At 48.8% G+C, this 20,541-nt stretch overlaps 1 protein-coding gene across 1 annotated transcript in view; it reads right to left on the bottom strand.

The window, feature by feature from the left end:
• POLA1 (DNA polymerase alpha 1, catalytic subunit) overlaps positions 1-20,168 on the bottom strand; it is a 278,247-nt gene extending 258,079 nt beyond the window's left edge. Inside the window, exons 1-4 of the mRNA XM_066599857.1 lie at positions 20,041-20,168; positions 13,061-13,185; positions 3,898-3,994; positions 2,267-2,341 (exon numbers count right to left, since the gene is read on the bottom strand). Of these exons, the coding sequence (XP_066455954.1) occupies positions 2,267-2,341; positions 3,898-3,994; positions 13,061-13,185; positions 20,041-20,080 (337 nt within the window). The 5' untranslated portion in view covers positions 20,081-20,168. The remainder of the gene's footprint in view (positions 1-2,266; positions 2,342-3,897; positions 3,995-13,060; positions 13,186-20,040) is intronic.
• Positions 20,169-20,541: the final 373 nt, after the last annotated feature.

Genomic DNA, 20,541 nt, shown 5'->3' with positions numbered 1-20,541 from the left:
ATTTTAGGAGCTCAAAAGTAATTGGACAAATAAACATAACCCAAACAAAATATATTTTTTTCAATATTTTGTTGCGAATCCTTTGGAGGCAATCACTGCCTTAAGTCTGGAACCCATGGACATCACCAAACGCTGGGTTTCCTCCTTCTTAATGCTTTGCCAGGCCTTTACAGCCGCAGCCTTCAGGTCTTGCTTGTTTGTGGGTCTTTCCGTCTGAAGTCTGGATTTGAGCAAGTGAAATGCATGCTCAATTGGGTTAAGATCTGGTGATTGACTTGGCCATTGCAGAATGTTCCACTTTTTTGCACTCATGAACTCCGGGGTAGCTTTGGCTGTATGCTTGGGGTCATTGTCCATCTGTACTGTGAAGCGCCGTCCGATCAACTTTGCAGCATTTGGCTGAATCTGGGCTGAAAGTATATCCCGGTACACTTCAGAATTCATCCGGCTACTCTTGTCTGCTGTTATGTCATCAATAAACACAAGTGACCCAGTGCCATTGAAAGCCATGCATGCCCATGCCATCACGTTGCCTCCACCATGTTTTACAGAGGATGCTGATTCTCAGACCTTAGCCCCGCCCCCGTCCCGCCTCTCCTCATTGAAAATAGTGCAGAGGGGCGGAAAGGAGGCAGAGAGGGGGCGGGAGCTCAGTTCCTGCTCTGAGGCTCTTCCATCCTCCCCCCCCCCCCCCCCCCCTGCACACAAGAAGATCGTATATCGGTCCCGGCTGCAGAGAGAAGAACTGCGCATGCGCGGATGAGAAGGGGCTCGTTCCCGCGCCGACAAAAGCTGCTGCGGCCTGACAAGAAGAAGAGAAGATTCTTGTGGTAACCAGGGACGACGGAGGAGCAACACAGGGGGGGGCATCCCTTCAGGTAAGTCCAAAACTTCTGTTTGCTTCATTTTCCATGCACAATGTATATTACAAAGTGCATGCAAATGGGCAAACAGAAGTAATGAGACCTAATGTTTATGGCCGGACAACCCCTTTAATTGATTACAGGTTAACAAGGGAGACGCCTTCTGAGTTAATTGCAGCCCTTAGAGTCCATTGTCCAATTACTTTTGGTCCCTTGAAAAAGAGGCGGCTATGCATTACAGAGCTATGATTCCTAAACCCTTTCTCCGATTTGGATGTGGAAACTCTATTGCAGCTGGGAGTGTGCACTTTCAGCCCATATTATATATATAACTGTATTTCTGAACATGTTTTTGTAAACAGCTAAAATAACAAAACTTGTGTCACTGTCCAAATATTTCTGGCCCTAACTGTATGTCCAACCAAATTTATATAGTTAAAATATTTAGCTTTTTTTATATCTTTAAAGACCTTCTAACATTTTTTTTTTTCCGTCAATGATGCTGTATGAGGGTGTTTTTTTTTCAGGACGAATTGACCTTTTTAAATTGCCCCATTTCCTGATCCATATGACTTTTTAATCACTTTCTATTCCATTTTTTTGTGAGGCGAGATGTACAAAATTAGCTGTTTGCAACATGTTTTTTTTATTGCTTCTTTTTCACAGCATGCACAGTGAGAAATAATGTAAATACATTTTTCACGCGAGTTATTAAGAATGCAGTGATACCAAATGTGTTTTTTCTCCCCTTTTAACATACTGCAGGGGGAAAAGTAGGGTTTTGGCTTTATAACATTTTTTACTCCCCCCCCCCCCCCCCTCTCCTTACACTTAACCTTTTACATTTGTCCCACCACAGGAATTGAATGCCGCTCGATTTGATTGTTGGAATAAAAGACTGATACTGCAGTGTATTATATTGAATAGGCCACTGTGGATGACAGACCCAGAGGCCATCTTCAAGCATCTGGGTAGGGGTCCGATGGGTGCCTCTGCCAATTTTACATGCCACGGTCGCCTTGACCGCAGTATACAAAAAGGCGAAACACCTACGATCAGAGTTTTCTCTAGTCACAGACATCCGGGCCACCGCTCCCGCTGACATAGGAGACCAGTTTAATGTAGTGCTGTAAAGAGGCATTTGCACTGGAATAAAGCCCATTAGTGACCACCATAAAAAGATGTATGGTCGCTAAGGGGTTAAACAAGGACAAATTAATCAACTAAGCAAAAGACAAAAATGTGAAGCAATTTATAAGCACATAAAATGCTCTCAAGTGAGTGCCATGTTTAGCACTGGGGCCTGAATGCAAGAAGAAAACTGCTGCAATGTGTGATCGATCTCCGATAACCTATTGTACTACATACAGATCAGGGTTAAATGCATAAAACACATCACATACCTTTGGCATTGTGAACATCTTCATTAAGGTCATCATCAAAAATTTCTCTTCCATCTTCCACATAACCTGCCCCATCTGTAAATCAGAGTAGAATACATGTAACCAAGAACAGAGCTGCATTAGCCACTTGAGGACCAGCCACTTTTAGGGCAAGCCGCTCCCGTTATTTCATCCCCACATTCTCCTTTGAAAGCTTATTTTTTGCGGGACAAGTTACCGTATTTTTCGCTTTATAAGACGCACCCCCGTTTTAGAAGAGGAAAATAGGGAAAAAATATTTTGAACTCACCCGTGGACAGTGCAGGGAGTAGTACCATGCAACAATGCAGAAAGAGCAGCAGAAACACCGGAGCTCCATATCAAAGCGGCGCTTGTGTATGGCAGAAGGAAGGGGAGAAGCCGAATGGTGGAGGCGAAGAAGCAGCAGCAGTTCCCACCAGCGCTCACCACCAAGCAGCAGTACATACAGTATAGGAGGCAGTGGGGAGGAGAGAGAACTGCTAATTGATCGCGAGTTTGTTCGCAGCGACCATAGTTTAGTTAGCGCGATCGGGCAAACAAATGCTAATAGCGGCGAGTTTCGGCACGTTCGCTTTAGAAGACGCACTGACCTTTTCCCCCCTACTTTGGGAAAAAGAAAAGTGCATCTCAAGCGAAATATACGCCATATTTAATAGTATCTTCTAATATACCATATAATGTACTGAAAAACATCATTTTTGTCACCATATTACGACCCACATAGCTTTAATTGTACAGCTGATAGGTCTGGCTGAGGGCTTGCACATTTGTGGGGCAAGACGTAGATTTTTTTAGCACCTATATTTTGTTTGAGTGGCAAGGTGACAATAAAAACTAAACTAAACAAAAACACAAATTGGCGTTAAGCTTTTTTTTTACGATATTTCCAATGTGAAATAATGCAATTTTTTTATATTCCAGTTTTTCATGGGTAGAGTAATGCCAGATATTTTAGTTTTATTTTGAAAACTGAAAAGGTTGGTATTTTACATGTTTCTGTTTTTTTTCATTTTTAGGGGACTTGAACATCCATTCCTCTGTCTATTTGCACAATATACTGCAATACTTCAGTATTGCAGAATTTTTTACTTTTACCAACAGTCCATTAAGCCCTGTCACAGGGCTTAAAGGAGTTTTCCAGGGAAATACAATTGAAGACCAATCCTCAGGATAGCTCATGGTGTCCACAATTTGGGTCCCCAGACGGTCAGCTATTTGGACGCCTGCTGTCATTGCCTCTGTAGTGGGCAGTGGTTGTAACTGTAGGTGAAACTCTCAAGTGCCGGCACCTACACAGGGGTCAGAACTGCATCTTCCACTCCGTACCCCAGTGCACAACAGGAATTAGAGCAAAGACCTAATCAGCCAGGGACCCCGGCTGATCAACCATCGATGACCTATCCTGAGAATAGATCATCAATAGTATTTCCCTGGAAAAACCCTTTAATAGGCTAAAATCCATGGCAAGTTTGTGTGCCCCAGACTGCCTTGACATCCATCCCAATACTCATGCCCAACATTTTACTTGAATCTGAAGTATTCCTTCTCTAGTAGTACTTTATAAAAGTACTGAACGCACAACCCAACTGCAAATATAAAACAGAATTTACCATCATCCACTATCCAGTCATCATCTTGGCGTTCACGGACTAATTTTGAGTAAGACTCCTCGTCCACCTCTTCATAAATACTTGTCATTTCATCCACCTAACAGAAATAGAGGTAAATATTGAGCATGATGTACGTGTTCAATAAAGAGGTATGTGAACGCATACCAGCCCAAAGGGCGCAAAAATAAATTGAGAAATAAAACAAAACACTTGTTTGACCTCAATTAGGTGAATGATGGCCTATGGCTTTTTTTCGGATATGCATCTGGAGCTTTCCCAGTAAATAATTGATGGTCCTCACTAAATGCGATGTGAGCACAGCCTTAGCTCTGCTGAGGAGATGCTCACAAAGCAGATGAGGAGGCCATCTACATAGTGGTGACTGGAGGACATCAGGAGGCCAACAGTTTATAAGCAACACAACAAGCTGCCCAGCCTGTCCAAGACGAAACATAGGGGGAACGGGAGTGATTTACAACCACGACGCGGCCATCAGGGGGCATAAACACTACAGATTTTTCTAAGCATTTACACTGTACTAGCCAAGAAATCTCATCCATGTGGTGCAGAAGAGAAAAAAAAAAAAAAAAAAAAAGATACCCAGTGGAACTGACATGTAAATCAATGTAAATCCACAGCATGTCAATTTATACTTGTGCTTCATCGGCTATAAAAAGGGAAAAAAAAAAAAGATCACCTCTGAAACCTGGGAATGGCTGAGCAGACACAAACAGCAAGTGACCACCAGCCGGCCTCTTCCAGGTTCTGAACAGCAAGGACCAGGGCTCCAGCGCTGGAGCCATATTTTTTATATATTTTTTTATTTGTATTTTACATAATTTTAAGCTTAAAACATTTTTATAAGTCCCAGAAAACCGCTAAAATCTACACTTTTTGGGACAATTTTGCACAGTAAGGCCAGCTGCACACGACCGGATTTGCATCGCGGAATCCAGAGCGGGCGTCCACCTCCAAATTCCGCATCAAATACCACCTGCTCGCGGAGGCAAAAAAATAAAAATTGCAGCATGTTCTATTTTCGGGCGAATTCCGCTGGGATGGCTTCCATTAAAGCCAATGGAAGCCGTCCAACCCGTGGCCCTTCTGCAATTGACACTGCGGAAAAGTTGCAACAATGCGGGAAAAGCAGGGGGAGATGGGGGTGTAAAAAAAATAAAATAAAAAATCTGTACTGTGCAAGTCAGACAGCTTGCCGTGCGGACAATCTGCAGTACAGAAGAGAAGAAGTAACGGCAGGTACGTTCGGATGCAGGCTGGGCACAGGGTCGAATAGCGCTGCGGGCTCCCTCATACGAAATCCAATCCAGTCGTGTGCAGCCGACCTAAATCTCCCACTGTTGCCCATTGTCTGTGGGGCTATTCACACCACATATTTAATGTATGGTTAGCATATAAAACATAGCTAATTTTAAGCATGCCTGCACTTTATATAGCATATATGTTAAAGGGACAGTGTAGGTGTAAGTGTCCATATGTTCGTTTCGGTTTCTAAATAAAAAAAAAAAGGTATACAGTTTTCCCTGTAAATTCTCTCTTTTAACCCCTTAGTGACAGCCAATATGTCCTTTTACTGACTATACTAATGGGCTTTAAACACTGCACATACATCCTTATAAGGCGGTTGCTTGGCTGACTGACAGCCAGGATCCTGCTCAAACCACTTGGAGAGGAGAAACACTTGATTCTGGCAGTTCAATCTCTTACATACCACAATCAATAGCAACTGCAGCATGTAAGTAGATGACAAGGGTTGGTTTCTGTCACGCATCGGCACCTCACAGGGTAATTGCAAGGTACCAATGGGTTCCCATGGCCGCCTGTAGCCTGACAAAGGCCTCCATGTTTACCATGTAACTCAGTCTATTAGACCCCGCCTCTGGCAGAGTCTAATACGCTGCTGTCATAGGCTTAGCAGAATGCACTACAATAGTAATGCAATTGAACAGTTGCTTCTTCAAAATGTCAAAACGAAATTCAATAAAATTTTTTTTTTTTTTTTTTTTTTTTAAATGAAAAAGTATTTTTCCCCACATAAACCCATTTTAAAAGGTATTACATACATTTTTTTAAAGCTACACAATAGGCTTTACAGCATTAGTAACAACCCAGACGATGAAAATATTTTGCCTTTCATCTCGCACGATGAACGTCATAAAAACAATTTTAAAGAGTAATGCCAGAATTGCTATTTTTCGTTTGTTCACTTCCCAAAAAAACATAATAAAAAGCAATCCAAAAGTCATCAGAACGGTACCGATAAAAAACTACAACTCTTCCTGCAAAAAACAAAACCTCACAGGGCTCTGTTGCTGCTGCGGCCGGCACTCCCATAGAGGAGAGCGCGGCCGCAGCGGAGGAAGAAAAACAGATATTTTTGGTATAACTTACCGTAAAATCTCTTTCTCGTCGCGTTCATTGGGGGCCACAGCCTAGACCATGGGATATAGCCACTGCCCTAGGAGGCGACACTAAGCAAAAAAGTGTTAGCTCCTCCCCACCTAGCTATATTCCCCCTGCAGGCACTCAGCTAATTAGTCTGTCTGCAAGCAGTAGGAAGCCAGTGGGAGTAAAATTATACATACTATGTTTTATACATACCAAAACATATTTTTGGCGTAATTCTCTGCCAAACCATGATCGAAGAACAGAAAGTTCCAGCAACCGCTTAAATAACAAGGGGTGGGTGCTGTGGCCCCCAATGAACGCAACGAGAAAGAGATTTTACGGTAAGTTATACCAAAAATATCTGTTTCTCGTCAGTATCATTGGGGGCCACAGCCTAGACCATGGGACGTCCACAAGCAGTCCCGAAAACAATATATTGGGTGGGCATTCAAAGTTCGGCTGTGCGGTCAACGACCGTCGCCTGCAAGATCTTCCGACCAAGAGCGGCGTCAGATGATGCAGCTGTGTGGACCTTATAAAATTTTGAGAACGTATGTAAGGAAGTCCAGGTGGCTGCCTTACACACCTGAAGGGCTGAGGCTCCGTGACGGACTGCCCAGGAAGCCCCTACCGCCCGTGTGGAGTGGGCCGTAACCCGAAATGGCGGCGAGCGTCCTGAGGCGCGATACGCCTCTGTTATCAGGGACCTTATCCATTTTTCGATAGGGTGACTTTTGAGGCTGCCAAGCCCCCTTGGGGCCCCCTCCGGAATAACGAAGAGGGTGTCGGTCTTACGAAACTCCTTTGTTCTTTTCACATAGATCCTCAGCGCCCTTACTACGTCCAGGTGGTGCAGCATTTTTTCCTTTTTGTGTACTGGATCTGGACAAAAAGAAGGCAAGACAATTTCTTCATTAATGTGAAACTGCGAGACTACCTTTGGTAGAAACTCGGGTGATGGTCTTAGTACCGCTTTGTCCTGGTGGAAGATCATATATGGCGCCTGTATAGACAAAGCCGCCAGCTCCGAGACCCTACGGATTGACGTGATAGCGACGAGGAATACCACCTTCCAGGTCAGTAGTCGCATAGAAATTTCCTTCAACGGCTCAAACGGCTGGTCCGTCATAGTGTCCAACACGAGATTAAGGTCCCAAGTTTGGACCGGGGTGTCGTATGAGCGACTCCTTGCAGGAATGTACGTACAGCCATCCTATTTGCGATTCGCTTTTGGAACAGTACCGTTAATGCCGACACCTGTCCCCTCAACGAACCTACCCTCAATCCTACTTCGAGGCCCGATTGTAGGAATGCAAGAATTCTGGCCACCGAAAATTGCATCGGTTGTACCTGCCTCTCCTCACACCAGGTGAAGAAGCGCTTCCAGACTCTATAGTAAATTGCAGATGAGGCTGGTTTTCTGGCCCGTATCATTGTCTGAATAACCTTCTCCGAATAACCTTTTCTTCTCAACACCTTAGTCTCAACGGCCAAGCCGTCAAATGTAGAGACTTGGAATTCGGGTGTAGAAAAGGCCCCTGGGATAGCAGGTCTCTTTGCTCTGGAAGATGCCACGGTGTGTCGAACAGCATTTCTATGATGGTCGCGTACCAGCTTCTTCTTGGCCAGTCTGGCGCTATTAATATCGCTGGTCGCCCTTCCTGCTTGATTTTCCCTAGGATCCTCGGTATGAGAGGGATTGGTGGAAATACGTATAGGAGCTTGTACTCCCCCCACGAAATGGTCAGCGCATCCGTTGCCGCTGCTTGTGCATCCCGCGCTCGGGACACAAATGGGCATAGTTTGTAGTTTAGTCGGGACGCCATGAGGTCCACGTCTGGTGTGCCCCATTTCAGGCATATCGTCCGAAAAACTTCTGGGTGCAGCCCCCATTCGCCGGGATCTACTCTTTCCCGGCTTAGGTAATCCACCACCCAGTTTTCTATTCCGGGAATGTAGACTGCGGAAATCGAGCTCAGATGCTTCTCCGCCCACGTTAGTATGCCTGCTACCTCGCTCATTATCGACGCGCTCCGTGTTCCCCCTTGCCGGTTGACATAGGCCACCGCTGTGGTGTTGTCCGTCTGGACGCGTACATTTTTTCTCTTGAGGCTGGGCCCGAAGTGTCGGAGAGTCAGGTAGATGGCCCGCAACTCTAGGATGTTTATATGCAGCCTTGTCTCTCTTTGAGACCAAACTCCTTGAACAGACTGGTCCACCAGTGTTCCGCCCCAACCTGAAAGGCTGGCGTCCGTCGTCACTACTATCCAACGCCTTGGGCCCAAAGGCCGTCCCGCCTGAAGCCTCCCAGGTTCCAGCCACCACTTCAGTGACCTTTGGACTTGAGGGGTTATCTGAATTCGCTGTTCCAGGGTCATCCGGGACTCGTTCCAGCGTGACAATATCAAGTGTTGTACCTTCCTCGACCGGAACTGGGCGAAGGGAACCGCTTCGAATGCTGCCACCATCTGGCCCAGGATAGCCATGCAGTGTCTGATGGTTAGCGGTTTCCCCCGTATTAGGGACCGGACCCCCTGCCGGAGCTTGTCTACCTTTGCTTGGGGTAGCAGGACCCGGTGCTGGCTGGCGTTGAATATCATGCCCAAAAACTCCAAGCGTTGTGTCGGTATTAGGCACGATTTTTCGCGGTTCACTATCCAGCCGAATTCTTCTAGAATCTTCATCGTGATGTGTAGGCTTCTGATGTTGCCGCTCCACGACGGTGCCTTTATTAGTATATCGTCCAGGTATGGAATGGCCGATATACCTTCCGCATGGAGTAGCGCCATCACTGCTGCTAGTACCTTCGTAAAAACTCTTGGAGAGGTAGACAGGCCGAATGGCAGTGCCGTAAATTGAAAATGCCTTCCCTGTGTTTCGAAACGAAGGAATTTTTGATGTGTTTCCCGAATCGGGATATGGAGATAAGCGTCCTTGATATCTATCGAGGACAGAAATTCGCCCGGCTGCATGGAGGTTATCACGGACTTGATTGACTCCATCCGGAAGTGTTTTGTTCTGATGAATTGATTCAACCTCCTTAAATCCAACACCGGCCTCACTCTGCCGTCCTTTTTGGGTACAAGAAAAAGATTCGAATAGAACCCTTGCCTCTCTTGTGCCCCTGGTACCGGTTTCACAACCCCCTGTGCCAGAAGATTCTGCACTGCCTGCTGTAGGTTGGCTACTCCTTCCGGGGTGGTAGGCACTCTGGACCTGCAGAACGAATTCCGTGGGAGAGTCGTGAATTCGATTGCGTACCCGGATGTCACAATCTCCTGCACCCACTTGTCACTCACGCGCCTCCCCCATGTCTCCCGAAATTGGGAGAGCCTGCCCCCCTGGTGACACTGGGTGGGGGCAGCATCTCATGCCGCGCTCTTTGATCCCGCCGTTTTAGATGTTCCGGGTCGGGATCGCCATGTTTGTCTTGTTTTGAAAGAGGGGCCCCTCTTTGCGTCCGTCGGGGTTCTCGTAGACTGGGACCACTGCCCTGACCCTGGACGGGACGAAAAACGCCGAAAGGATCTAAAAAACGGTTTCCTTTTTAATGGAACCTTCTCCTGCCGGCATTTGTGGTAATGACGTGCTCTTGCCGCCTGTGGCGTCCTTTATCATGTCATCCAGTTTAGGTCCAAACAGCCTGTTTCCTTCGAATGGCAATTTTGTTAGAGCCATCTTGGATGCTGTATCTGCTGACCAGTTTTTCAGCCAGAGAGTTCTCCTTGCCGCAACCGATGCAGCGGATGCCCGGGCAACGAACTTGGCTGCATCTAGTTCTGCTGCGCATACAAACTTGTTTGCCTGTATGACGTTGTCTGTCAGTTCGAGCAACTCACTCGGTGGGGCGCCTGCTACAATGTCTCTCCGTAGCTGTTTGGCCCAGGCTATGGACGCCTTACTGCCCCATGCGGCCGCAAAAATCGGCTGCAAGGCAGTGCCTGTGGCTTGAAACACTGTTTTCGCCAACGTATCCAGCTTCCTGTCTTGAGGATTAGCCAGCATTGCTACTTCGGCTGTTGGCAATGCTGTGCTTCTAGACAGTCGTGACACTGGCGGGTCGACTACCGGAGGTACCGCCCAACCCTTTTTCAGACCCACTGGGAATGGGTATGTAATTTCCCAAGTCTTCCCGGGTTGCCTAAATTTTTTGTCCGGGTTCTGCCATTCCTTGTTAAGGACCTCCGAAAAATCCGGATGGTCTGGGAAGACCTGTCGTGATCTCTTCTGCCGTCTAAATGACACCGTGGAAGGAGCCGTCTCTACTGGTTCCTCTGTTACCTGGAGGGTTTCTCTTATGGATATTACCAGGCCGTCCATTAGACTGGCTAGGCGCGACACCTGTTCCTCGTCTAGCTCCGAAACCGACGAGCCTGCAGAGTGGTCGTAGTCTTCAGACCCACTGCCCTCGCCTGCCGTTTTGGCCGTGTCCTGGGACGCCCATAAGCAAGACGCTCGAGGGGACTCATGGTGAGCCCGGGCCGGTCTCGCAGAATACCGGGACCGTGAAGAATGCCTTGATCTGTGGCAAGTATGCACGGACTCCCTGGACCCATGAGAGCCATGAGAGTCTCTGGACCGTCTGGACTTGGAGGTTCTAGACGACCTCCTGGTGTGGCGCGATCTATGGGGAGTGTCCTCGCTGCTACGGGACCTCCTTCTTTTGTGTGCCCTCCCTCGTGCATATTCCGAGGAGGACGCGTCTGAGCTGGGCTCTAACCGGCGTAAAATCGCCGCAGAGGATGTGGCCAAGCCAGAAACGGCAGCGGCCAGGGACCTTGCCCATTGGGGTTCGGGCCCTGGCTCCACAGGGGCGGCGGGGGGCACCGGGGTCCCTGGAGCTGCGCGCGCCGCGGCACATCTAGCGCAGCGGGGGGGTCGACTTGACCGCAAGCAAACTTAACGCTGCAGGTAGTGCAAGCGTAATGCTTCACCCTCCCCTTGGCCGGGCGGGAACCCTCTGATCTAGGGTCAGACATGGCAAAAGAAAACAACTTCCAGGTAGCGGGTACCGTTACAGGAATGCCTGCAGGGGGGACGGGGAGGGCGAGGGGAGAACACCGCGAAGTGCTGCCTTGGGCAGGGCTTACCCGGTCTAGCAGCTGTTTCCGCGGTTCCCCCGGTCCAGCTGGAGCCTCTGGTCCTGACGCTTGGATGCTGTCGGGAGTCGACGAGGGTCCACCACACGATCTTGCAGCGTTGGTGACCCGGCAGGTGCTGTGGCAGGGACTGCTGCGGCGTTGTTACAGCTGCTGGTGCCCGAGACAGGAGGTGCTGCTGCTGTCCGGGTGCTTTCTCCGTAGCAGAAAGGAATTGCAGGGCTGAATGGCTGGACGGATGTGCTGCTGTATGCTCAGAGAGCTGCGCAGTGCTGGGCTCCGAAGTGCAGACAGAACGAGGTGTCAGCTGCTGAGAGCGGCCAGTCCTCCGTCAGGCTGCCCCTTTTAAACTTGCCGCGGTCGGAGGGGGCGTGGCCTGCCCCGGAAGCGCGCCCGCGACCCGAAAGTGACGTTTCCGGCCGTGATGACGGCGCTCCGCCCCCCGGAGCGCCGCGCCCGGAAGTGGCCTGCCGGCCGGCGCCCCGGCATCCTGCAACATGCCTCGCTTCTATCCCTGCTCGGGAGAGCTGCCGCTGCTGCTGCCGTCCTGAAGCTCCATAAGGTACCCTGCGTCCGCTGCCGCCGCCAGTATGGAGTCCCCAAACGGAATGTTGCCGCCGCCGTCAGTGTGAAGTCCCAATGGGGCGTCTGTCCGGGAGCCACAGCCTGTCCGTGCGTCAAACGCTCCAGCAGTGCTGCCCCCTATGCGTCACCGTCAGACAGTGCGCTACTCCAGGGAGGGGGAGCCCTATGGCTGGCGGGTAACGGACTCAGATGCGCATTGCATGGTCGGGCCCCTTTTTCTTCGCTGGGTGAGAGGCCGCAGTAGTGGTGGAGACAACCCCTGCCTGCGTCTCCCCCGGGAGGCCAGTAGAGCCAGGGAAAAGCCCCGACTCCCCGGATTCCCGCGACTAGCCACGTCTGCCTCCTAGCAGACACTAAGCTAAAGACTAATTAGCTGAGTGCCTGCAGGGGGGGGTATAGCCAGGTGGGGAGGAGCTAACACTTTTTTGCTTAGTGTCGCCTCCTAGGGCAGTGGCTATATCCCATGGTCTAGGCTGTGGCCCCCCCCCAATGATACGGACGAGAAATAATAAGCATGCTGCGGCCAGCTAATTCGCGACGCAGTGCCGGCTTCTGTCGGCTTTGCCGTGGCGGATTTGCCGTCCCGTGTGGACGAGATTTCTGAGAAATCTCGTCCACATGGCTGGCTAATCCTGGGATTAGCGGCGGCAGGCGGATTTGCCGCGGCAAAATTCCGGACAGAATTTCCGCGGCAAATCCACCCCGTGTGAACCCAGCCTTAGAATGTGGCAATGCAGATTCAGTTGCTTAATTTTCTTTGAAAAATAGTTTATATTGTGCAATAGTAGTTTTAAAAAAAAGCCTCTAAGCTTGGTATCGTCCACATAAAACTACCATGTTACCTTTCCTGAATGGTGGAGGCTATAAAAACAAAATCCAGGAACAATGGTGTAATTTTTGTACATTTTTTTCTATCAAAGGTTACCACTAAAAGCAATTCATGTGATTTCTTCGATTCTGTGAGCTAAATACAAAATGAATCAACCCATTATAATAAGCTTGGACTACATCGCCAGCTACACAATGATGGTTTGCTTTATTTTTTTTAAACTACAGTAAACAAAATATTTTACCTCATATTTGACTTTTTCACCACATTTGGCTTTTCTCAGTTTCTCTAAGGCTTCCTTACGGCCTTTCTTTTCAGTTTTTTCTCGACGAGAGCGGGATGCAGCAAAACTCCCCGAGTCTGCCATATCTAACAACAAAATCATCAGAAATATAGTTATATACACATTTATTAGTGTGACTTAAAAAAAATAATATCAGACCTGGACAACTCCTTCCCAGGACCCAGTATTGGCACAACCTGAAGACACTACTGTCACCGTTGCAATACAACGTTAGTCACTAATATAAAAGCAATTAGGACTCAGAGGAGGCATGTAAAGACAATTTTAGTCACTGTAATACCGCGTGCACATGGGCGGGTTGGACCCCACATGTGGAATTCCCGCAGGAAACTTCGACCCGATGCCCGGCCGGCAGCCCAAGTATAGCTCTCCGCCATCTTCTCTGCAGCTGATGTGCCGGCACACATGCACAGTACAGAGGACAAAGCGCTGGCGCTATAGCAATGACGCAGCTGCTGCTACCATTCTGCAATGATGATTGCAGAATGGCCGCAGGACTGATGGCTTCTATTGACTTCAGCATGCTATGGGCTGGATTTGCAAACCCACGACGCTAGCAACAACAGGGCTACCAATGGCCAAAGGAGCTTCCACGGGGAGCTGACATGGCAGAAGGATGACAGCGGATAGAGAAAGGGGGCCAATCAGCAGCTGTGAGCGTAACCTATACCTCCCCCAGGACAATCCCACGTCTCCATCCATTCCTGTGGGGAGACAAGATACACCAGTACCGTAGTGAAGTGGCTACATGGCAGCAGACATCGCATTCTGTATTTCTCTGCCAAGAGATCAAAGCAAAAAAAGAACATAATGGCCCACATGTATCAAGCTCTGCGTACCACTTTTTGTTGGACTTCGAATGCGGATTAGGCCACTCACACGTGCGCTTGTAAAATCGCTGCGTTTAATTTTTTTTTTCTTATAAACCCAGCCAAGCAAGCCGATAATGCAAGATCTGGGGAAAAAAATACAGCCAAAAACGCGGTAAACACATCCTACGGTATTTTCAGCAGCGCTGAAAACGCAACCCATTCAGAGCATCGCGTTTTAAAATACAGAAACGCATGAAAATAAGACAGACAGCGCTTGAAAAATGCGTTTTAACGCTTGTCTGAGAATCAATGGTAGCAATTCAGTGTTTAGCGCTGTGCTAAAAATGCAGCGTTAAAACGCAGAAAGAAAAAAAAAATCATTGTGCGAGAGTGGAGAGTGGCCTAAGGCCTCACTAACACTTGAACACGAGAAAGTGCTGCGATTTAAATCGCGCCGCTTTGCCGCATTTTCCTTTAATATCCAGTCACAGCGATACTGCACCCACACCACTCCTCATCATTAATGAGGTGCGCTGAACGCCCAAAAATAGAACAGACTCCGCTTGACAGCTCTGCGATCGAGCGGCTGTCAGAAGCTCCAGTGAAAACAACGGAGGCCTCTGACAGAGTTCAGCGCTGCGCTAAAAGCTGAAGAAAAAGTCATCTGTGTGAGGGAGGCCTTAAAGTCTGTGCGGGGGGGCACAGCAGAATCTGACCCTGTGCCCAGCTGGTATCCATGCGTACCTCTCATTTCGCCTTCTCTTCGTACTGCAGATGGTCCGTACGGCGAGCCGTTGGACATATGCAGTACTAATTTTTTATTTTTTTTAAACCACTGCTTTTCCCACATCATCGTCTAGCGATAACACGGAATCTGTGACCTTTCAACAATGTCAATTAGGGAAGAGCCGCGGGTCGGTCGGCTTCCATTGACTCCGGAATCCATGCAAAAAAAACATGCTGCGAGTGGATAATCGCAGTCGCTGTCTGCTTGTGTGAGCGGACATGAGAATGCTCTATTGGTTTGAATTGGTGCGGAATGCCGCGGATCCTCCGCACGAGAGACAATTGCGGATTTCGCAATTCAAACCTGGTCATGTGCAGGCGGTCTAAGTAGAGGTACAATGCTTCAGCGGAGAGCAGGACAGGAGGATACATCAGCAGACATTCTGTGGAGACCCCCCCTAACCCTCCCTCCACAAACAGCACACAAGAGAGTTTACAAGTCTGACTGAAGACACCAGTAAACTTTTGTGACGCCCTTCCGCAGCCACAGAATGACAGCCGACCCCACAGGACGCGGAGGGTATAAAACCGGAAGCCTAATAGACGACAAACATTTCTATCTTCAGTTCCCGCAGCTAAAAAGTGCGTCTTAAGCCTCCTTCACACGGGTGTATATGCAATGGCGCACGCCTCAACACAATGTACGTGAGCTTTGAACTATGTTCATTTGTGCGTGGCAGACACCCCCCCCCCCCTCTCCCCTGATGGCTATTTAGCCTAATGAGTTCCAGATGTGTTCTTTTTCCTGCGCTAATCTCCACGTATTTTGTGCGCACTTGTGCACCCCCACAGACTTCTATGGGGATCTTTGATACGCACAAGTGTAGAGCATGCAGAAAACAAATCGCAGCAGGTTCCATTTTAGTGCGGATTCAACGCGGGCGACTTTCCGATCCGCAGCCTGTCCACAATTGACATTGCAGACGGGCCATGAATTCCCCGGGAAAGCAGGAGTTTGAAGGAAGAGGAAAAAATTTAAAAAAACTGTACTGCACATGTGTGCTGGACGGAGCTTCTGCGCACATCTGCAGCAGTACAGAAGATAGAAGACCTGGAAAGGTAAGCACGGTCCTCGGCTGCGGGCAGGGGCAGGAATCCGCCCCACCTGTGGACACGAGGCCTAACACAGACCCATTGGGCTTCTACGGTGAGTCATAGGCCAGGACATCACACATCACATGAATCATGCAATGTCCGATCCTATTTAAAAAATACATCCTATTCGTGAAAAAAAACGCTCAAGCGAACAAACCAATGGTTCTATTCCCTGCATATTACGCACATATAAATTGCACACGTAATACGTAGCATATTTACACTTGTGAAGATGAGCCCTAAGGGCTCATGTCCACGGGCAAAAGAAGAATTAAAATCCGCAGCGGATTTTAACTCTTCTCCCGCGCGCGGATCCGCACCCCATAGGGATGCATTGACCACCCGTGGGTAGATAAATACACGCGGATGGTCAATAAAAAGGATTTTTTTAAAAATGGAGCATGAAAAAATCTGGACCATGCTCCATTTTCGTGCGGGGCTCCCGCGGGGACGGCTCCCGCGGGCTTCTATTGAAGCCTATGGAAGCCGTCCGGATCCGCGGGAGACCTAAAATAGGAATTGAAAAGAATTTACCCATCCGGAGCGGACCGGGAAGGTCTTCTCTTCCTCACGGCCGGATCTTTCTTGCTTCGGCTCGGCGGATGTGCCCGGCGCATGCGCGCGGCACGTCGGAGACGTGCCGCCGGCGTGACGAGTTCATCCGCCGGCCGAAAAAGCAGATCCGGCCGTGAGGAAGAGAAGACCTTCCCGGTCCGCTCCGGATGGGTAAATTCTTTTCAATTCCTATTTTCAGCGCTCATGTCCGCGGGGCAGGAGGGACCCGCTGCAGATTCTACATGTAGAATCCGTAGCGGGCCTGATTTTCCCCGTGGACATGAGGCCTAAGGGTATGGTCACATGGTGGAAATTCTGACAGATTTATTGTGGAATTGATATTAAACCTGCAACCCATAACGGTTAATGGGAACCTGCACCATAGTCTATACAGGACGGATTTGAAATCCAAATGCAAAAAAATACTCAGGATGTGAGGCGTTTTCATGTCAAACAGACTCGCATCACTCCGGGGAAGAAGCAATCCTCCATTGCCAGCCGCAGCAGAGGATTGCAGAGTTTTTCCCATTGTTTTTAATAGGACCTTGTGATGCTGCCACCGGCCCCATTATCGTCAATAGGGATGCGATGCAGCTGCGGAATTGGCAGCATCCTACGGCGTAATTCCGTCCCGTCTGAAAGGTCCCTTAGCAGTTGTGTATAAACCTTACATTTCTGAATTCAGGGTCACCTACTTTGACTTAGTTTAAGACCTACTTCACACGGGCGACAAAGTCACATGATTTTGTTGCGTTGCTACAAATCACATGTATGTGAAGCCCATGCTTTTCTTCACACGTGGGATGTTTTGTAGCATGCAACAACCCGACAAAAACCTCGCGGGTCCGGCGATATGCCCGTGACTAATGAGGTTTTGTAGCCCATGTTTCCCTATGGAGCCTTCCTCTCTGTTGCATCACAACACACAAAAACACAATTTTCATGCCGTGTGATGCAACGTTGACAGTAGGAAATCCTTATCTAAGCCCTAGCTGCAGGGAAAAAATAAAAATAAATTAATTAGAAAAAAAACAATTACAGTATACATCACCTTAGAAGCGCTGTCAGCCCAGCCGCATCTTCTCCCTGGCACTATTCTCCTTCATCTCTTCTGGCAGGAAATCGAAAAATCCCGCCTCCTGGAAGCGCTAGATGTGATTGGCTGACGCTTAGCCAATCACAGCCAGCACTCCATGAACCAATCACAGCCATCCATCAAGCGCTTGCTGTGATTGGCTAAGCGTCAGCCAATCACAGCCAGCGCTTCCAGGAGGCAGGGATTTTTTATTTCCCGGTCAGAATACATGAAGGAGAATAGCGCCAGGAACCGGGAAGAAGCTGCAGCGAAGCCCCAGACAGCGCTTCTAAGGTGAAGAAAACTTTTTTTTTTCTGCAGATAGGGTTTATTTTCAGGGTAGGGCTTATATTTCAGGCCCCGCCCCGGAAATCCTCACACGTGATGCTACAAAGTTGCAGTATTTCCGTAAGACGACGCAGCGATATCACTGCGATTTTCTCACGGCAATGCCATGTTGCCCGTATGAACGGGGCCTAAAGGAGTAGAAGTAATGAACAGATTCCCTTTAGTGCCTTTCAAAATGACCGCTATCAGCGTCTCTTCCATAAGCCCACCAGCAAAAACTTTTCAGAGGCGCCTTAAGCTGAGTAGCTAGATGTCACCGTATAGCAGTCTGTCCCATGGCACAATCAGCATTTATGGCAGGACATTACAGGGATTGTCCGGGTGAGGGAATTTATTATTTTTTTTTTTTAAACTGGGTGCAAATATGTTAAAGCAATAAAAGCCGCCATACTCTCTCGTTCCCCCAGCAATCCATCTCTTGCCGTCCCACCGGTCTCCGCTTCCAAATGGCTACCAACTGACCACCACAGTGGCCACGTACTGATGCCCTGGCCTCACAGCTCAGGTGCTGGGATCCACGATGCCAGGAGAACAGTAGTCAGCAGCTGCAGCGGTCAGGTGGTAGCCATTCATAAAGGAGGACCACGGAGCTGCAGCACTGGATCAACAGGGTAACAGTATGGCTGCTTTTATTAACATATTTGGAGCCAGATTTTAAAAAAATAAAATAATCACAGCAGTAAAACCCCTTGAAGGGTACGTTTACACAGGGAGGAAGTGCTGCAGATTGTCGCCAGCATTGCTGCATCCAAAATAGAGTCAAACTGCACTATTTGGTGCGGATCTTAACTCGAAAAAAGCTGCATACCCCCGCTGACTTCAGCAGGTACCGCGCTCGCCTCCGAAGTCTCCAGCTATCGACGCTGCAATCACCAGGCGGCCTGAACTGAGCGCCGCGGGTCACTTCCACATCACCTGACCAGCGGCACTACACGCCGTATAGGCCGCTGGGTGAAGGCAGCACTGACCGCTGGAGACTTCGGAGGCAACCACGGTACCTGCTGAAGTCAGCGGCGGTATGCTGTTGATTTTGAATCAAAAACCGCTGTGATGGGGGGCTCTTGTATCCGTTTGGATGCAGAATTTACAGCGGAACGTCTGCAGCCTTTCTGCCCCTAATACTGGGACCTCTACCAATGTCCAGAACCAGGGGGGGGGGGGGGGGGGGGGGGCAACCATCTAATGGTGAAAGTGTGTTGTCATGACAACAGAGCAAGCGCCAAACTGAATCATGTGATACAATATACTCCTGTAAGGGCGGTTTTACACGGGCGAGGGGAAAAAAAACAAAAAAACACACCGGGGGGGGGGGGGGGCGGGCAAAAAGGTTTCAGTGATGTGCAATTATTTTTTTTAACTCCCTTGTTCCCCCATGGAGCCCACTTTTTATTCCTTCGCTACAAGCCCGCGTTGCAATGCTAACATTGAACATTGCTGCTGACTTTGGCAAGTTAAAAAGAAAATAAAATTTAAAATGCAGTTTTATCGCGGGTGGCAGCATGCGATAGTCTAAAATAAATAAATAAATTTTAAAAAGGGAGCATTGCAAACGCCCAAAAATAGTGGGGGAAAAAGCAAAGGCAATTTTGCCGCAGTTTTCCTGTGGCATAATCGCAGTCGCCCATGTGAAGCTAGCGTATATGTAGATCCGTGAATACGCAACATTCTCCGGCCCTGAATGCGCTGCTGCCTGAGGCTGTCTGTCCGTCAGCGGGAGGTTTTACTGTCATTGACAGGCAGCATATTCACTTACATTAAAAAAAAAACCCACAAAATTGCTTTAGCGCAACAATACGCAGCATAGACGCAGGTTCCAGTGTATTTACCGACGCTCATTAATTTCAATACGCCGCTGCTGTAGTGCGCAATATGCAGCAAAATAGGACAGAACATGTTTTTTTTTCACACAATCACACATCATGTTATATATATATATATATATATATATATATATCTCAAGTGAACAGACCCACTGAGACCAACAGGTTGTATTCACGGCGTATCACACGTACAATAACTGCAGAGGTGATACGCTGCCCAGTGTGAATGCACCCCTACAGAGGCCATCATGCAGGGGGCTCACCCATCAGCCTAGACATGCCGGGGACTACTTCTAGTACTACCGCTGCAGAGGAGAACGTGTATAGAAGGCAGCCCGGCCCACCACAGCATGCAGCCGCAGATATGACCGGCCGCCGTGTGAACGCAGCACTATATAAGCGGACGAGTCCCCGCCTCCTCCCCGTTACCGTGCTGCTGCTGACCGCCTCCGTTGGACACAGGGGCCATGCTTCCTGCACTCCGCTAATGACCCAGAGCCGCAATCCTGGCGCCAAAACCCCGACAAGTAGAACTCTGCAATCTAACTGGCGCGACTTGTACAACCAATGAGGAGGAAGCAGGAAAACGTGCGAACCAATCAGAACACAGCATTGTTTTGCCGCGCTCACTCCCGCAGCGGAGAGGCGCGTTCACGCTGAGCTGTAGTGCGCATGCGCGATCTCCTCACAAGCGGTGGCGCTGAGCTGTCTAGCTGCAGATGGGAAAAGTCCTCCCGTGCTGTGTAGCTCTGGAGACACTGTCCAGTTTGAAGTGTGTTCACACTCTGCCCAGCGTTGCAGACATCTCAGTGACTGCCCATTGCTCTAAAGGGGGCATGTGGAATAACACACACCATACAGAAGCAAACACATTACGAGCGATGTCTGTCCAAGACGTTCAGACCCATGTCGCACTCTTAGGGCTTCTTC

Source organism: Eleutherodactylus coqui, chromosome 4 (genome assembly GCF_035609145.1).
Source record: "Eleutherodactylus coqui strain aEleCoq1 chromosome 4, aEleCoq1.hap1, whole genome shotgun sequence".
Lineage (NCBI taxonomy): Eukaryota > Metazoa > Chordata > Amphibia > Anura > Eleutherodactylidae > Eleutherodactylus > Eleutherodactylus coqui.
Note: the sequence above shows the minus strand (reverse complement) of the source record. Positions and strands in the feature narration are given on the sequence as shown.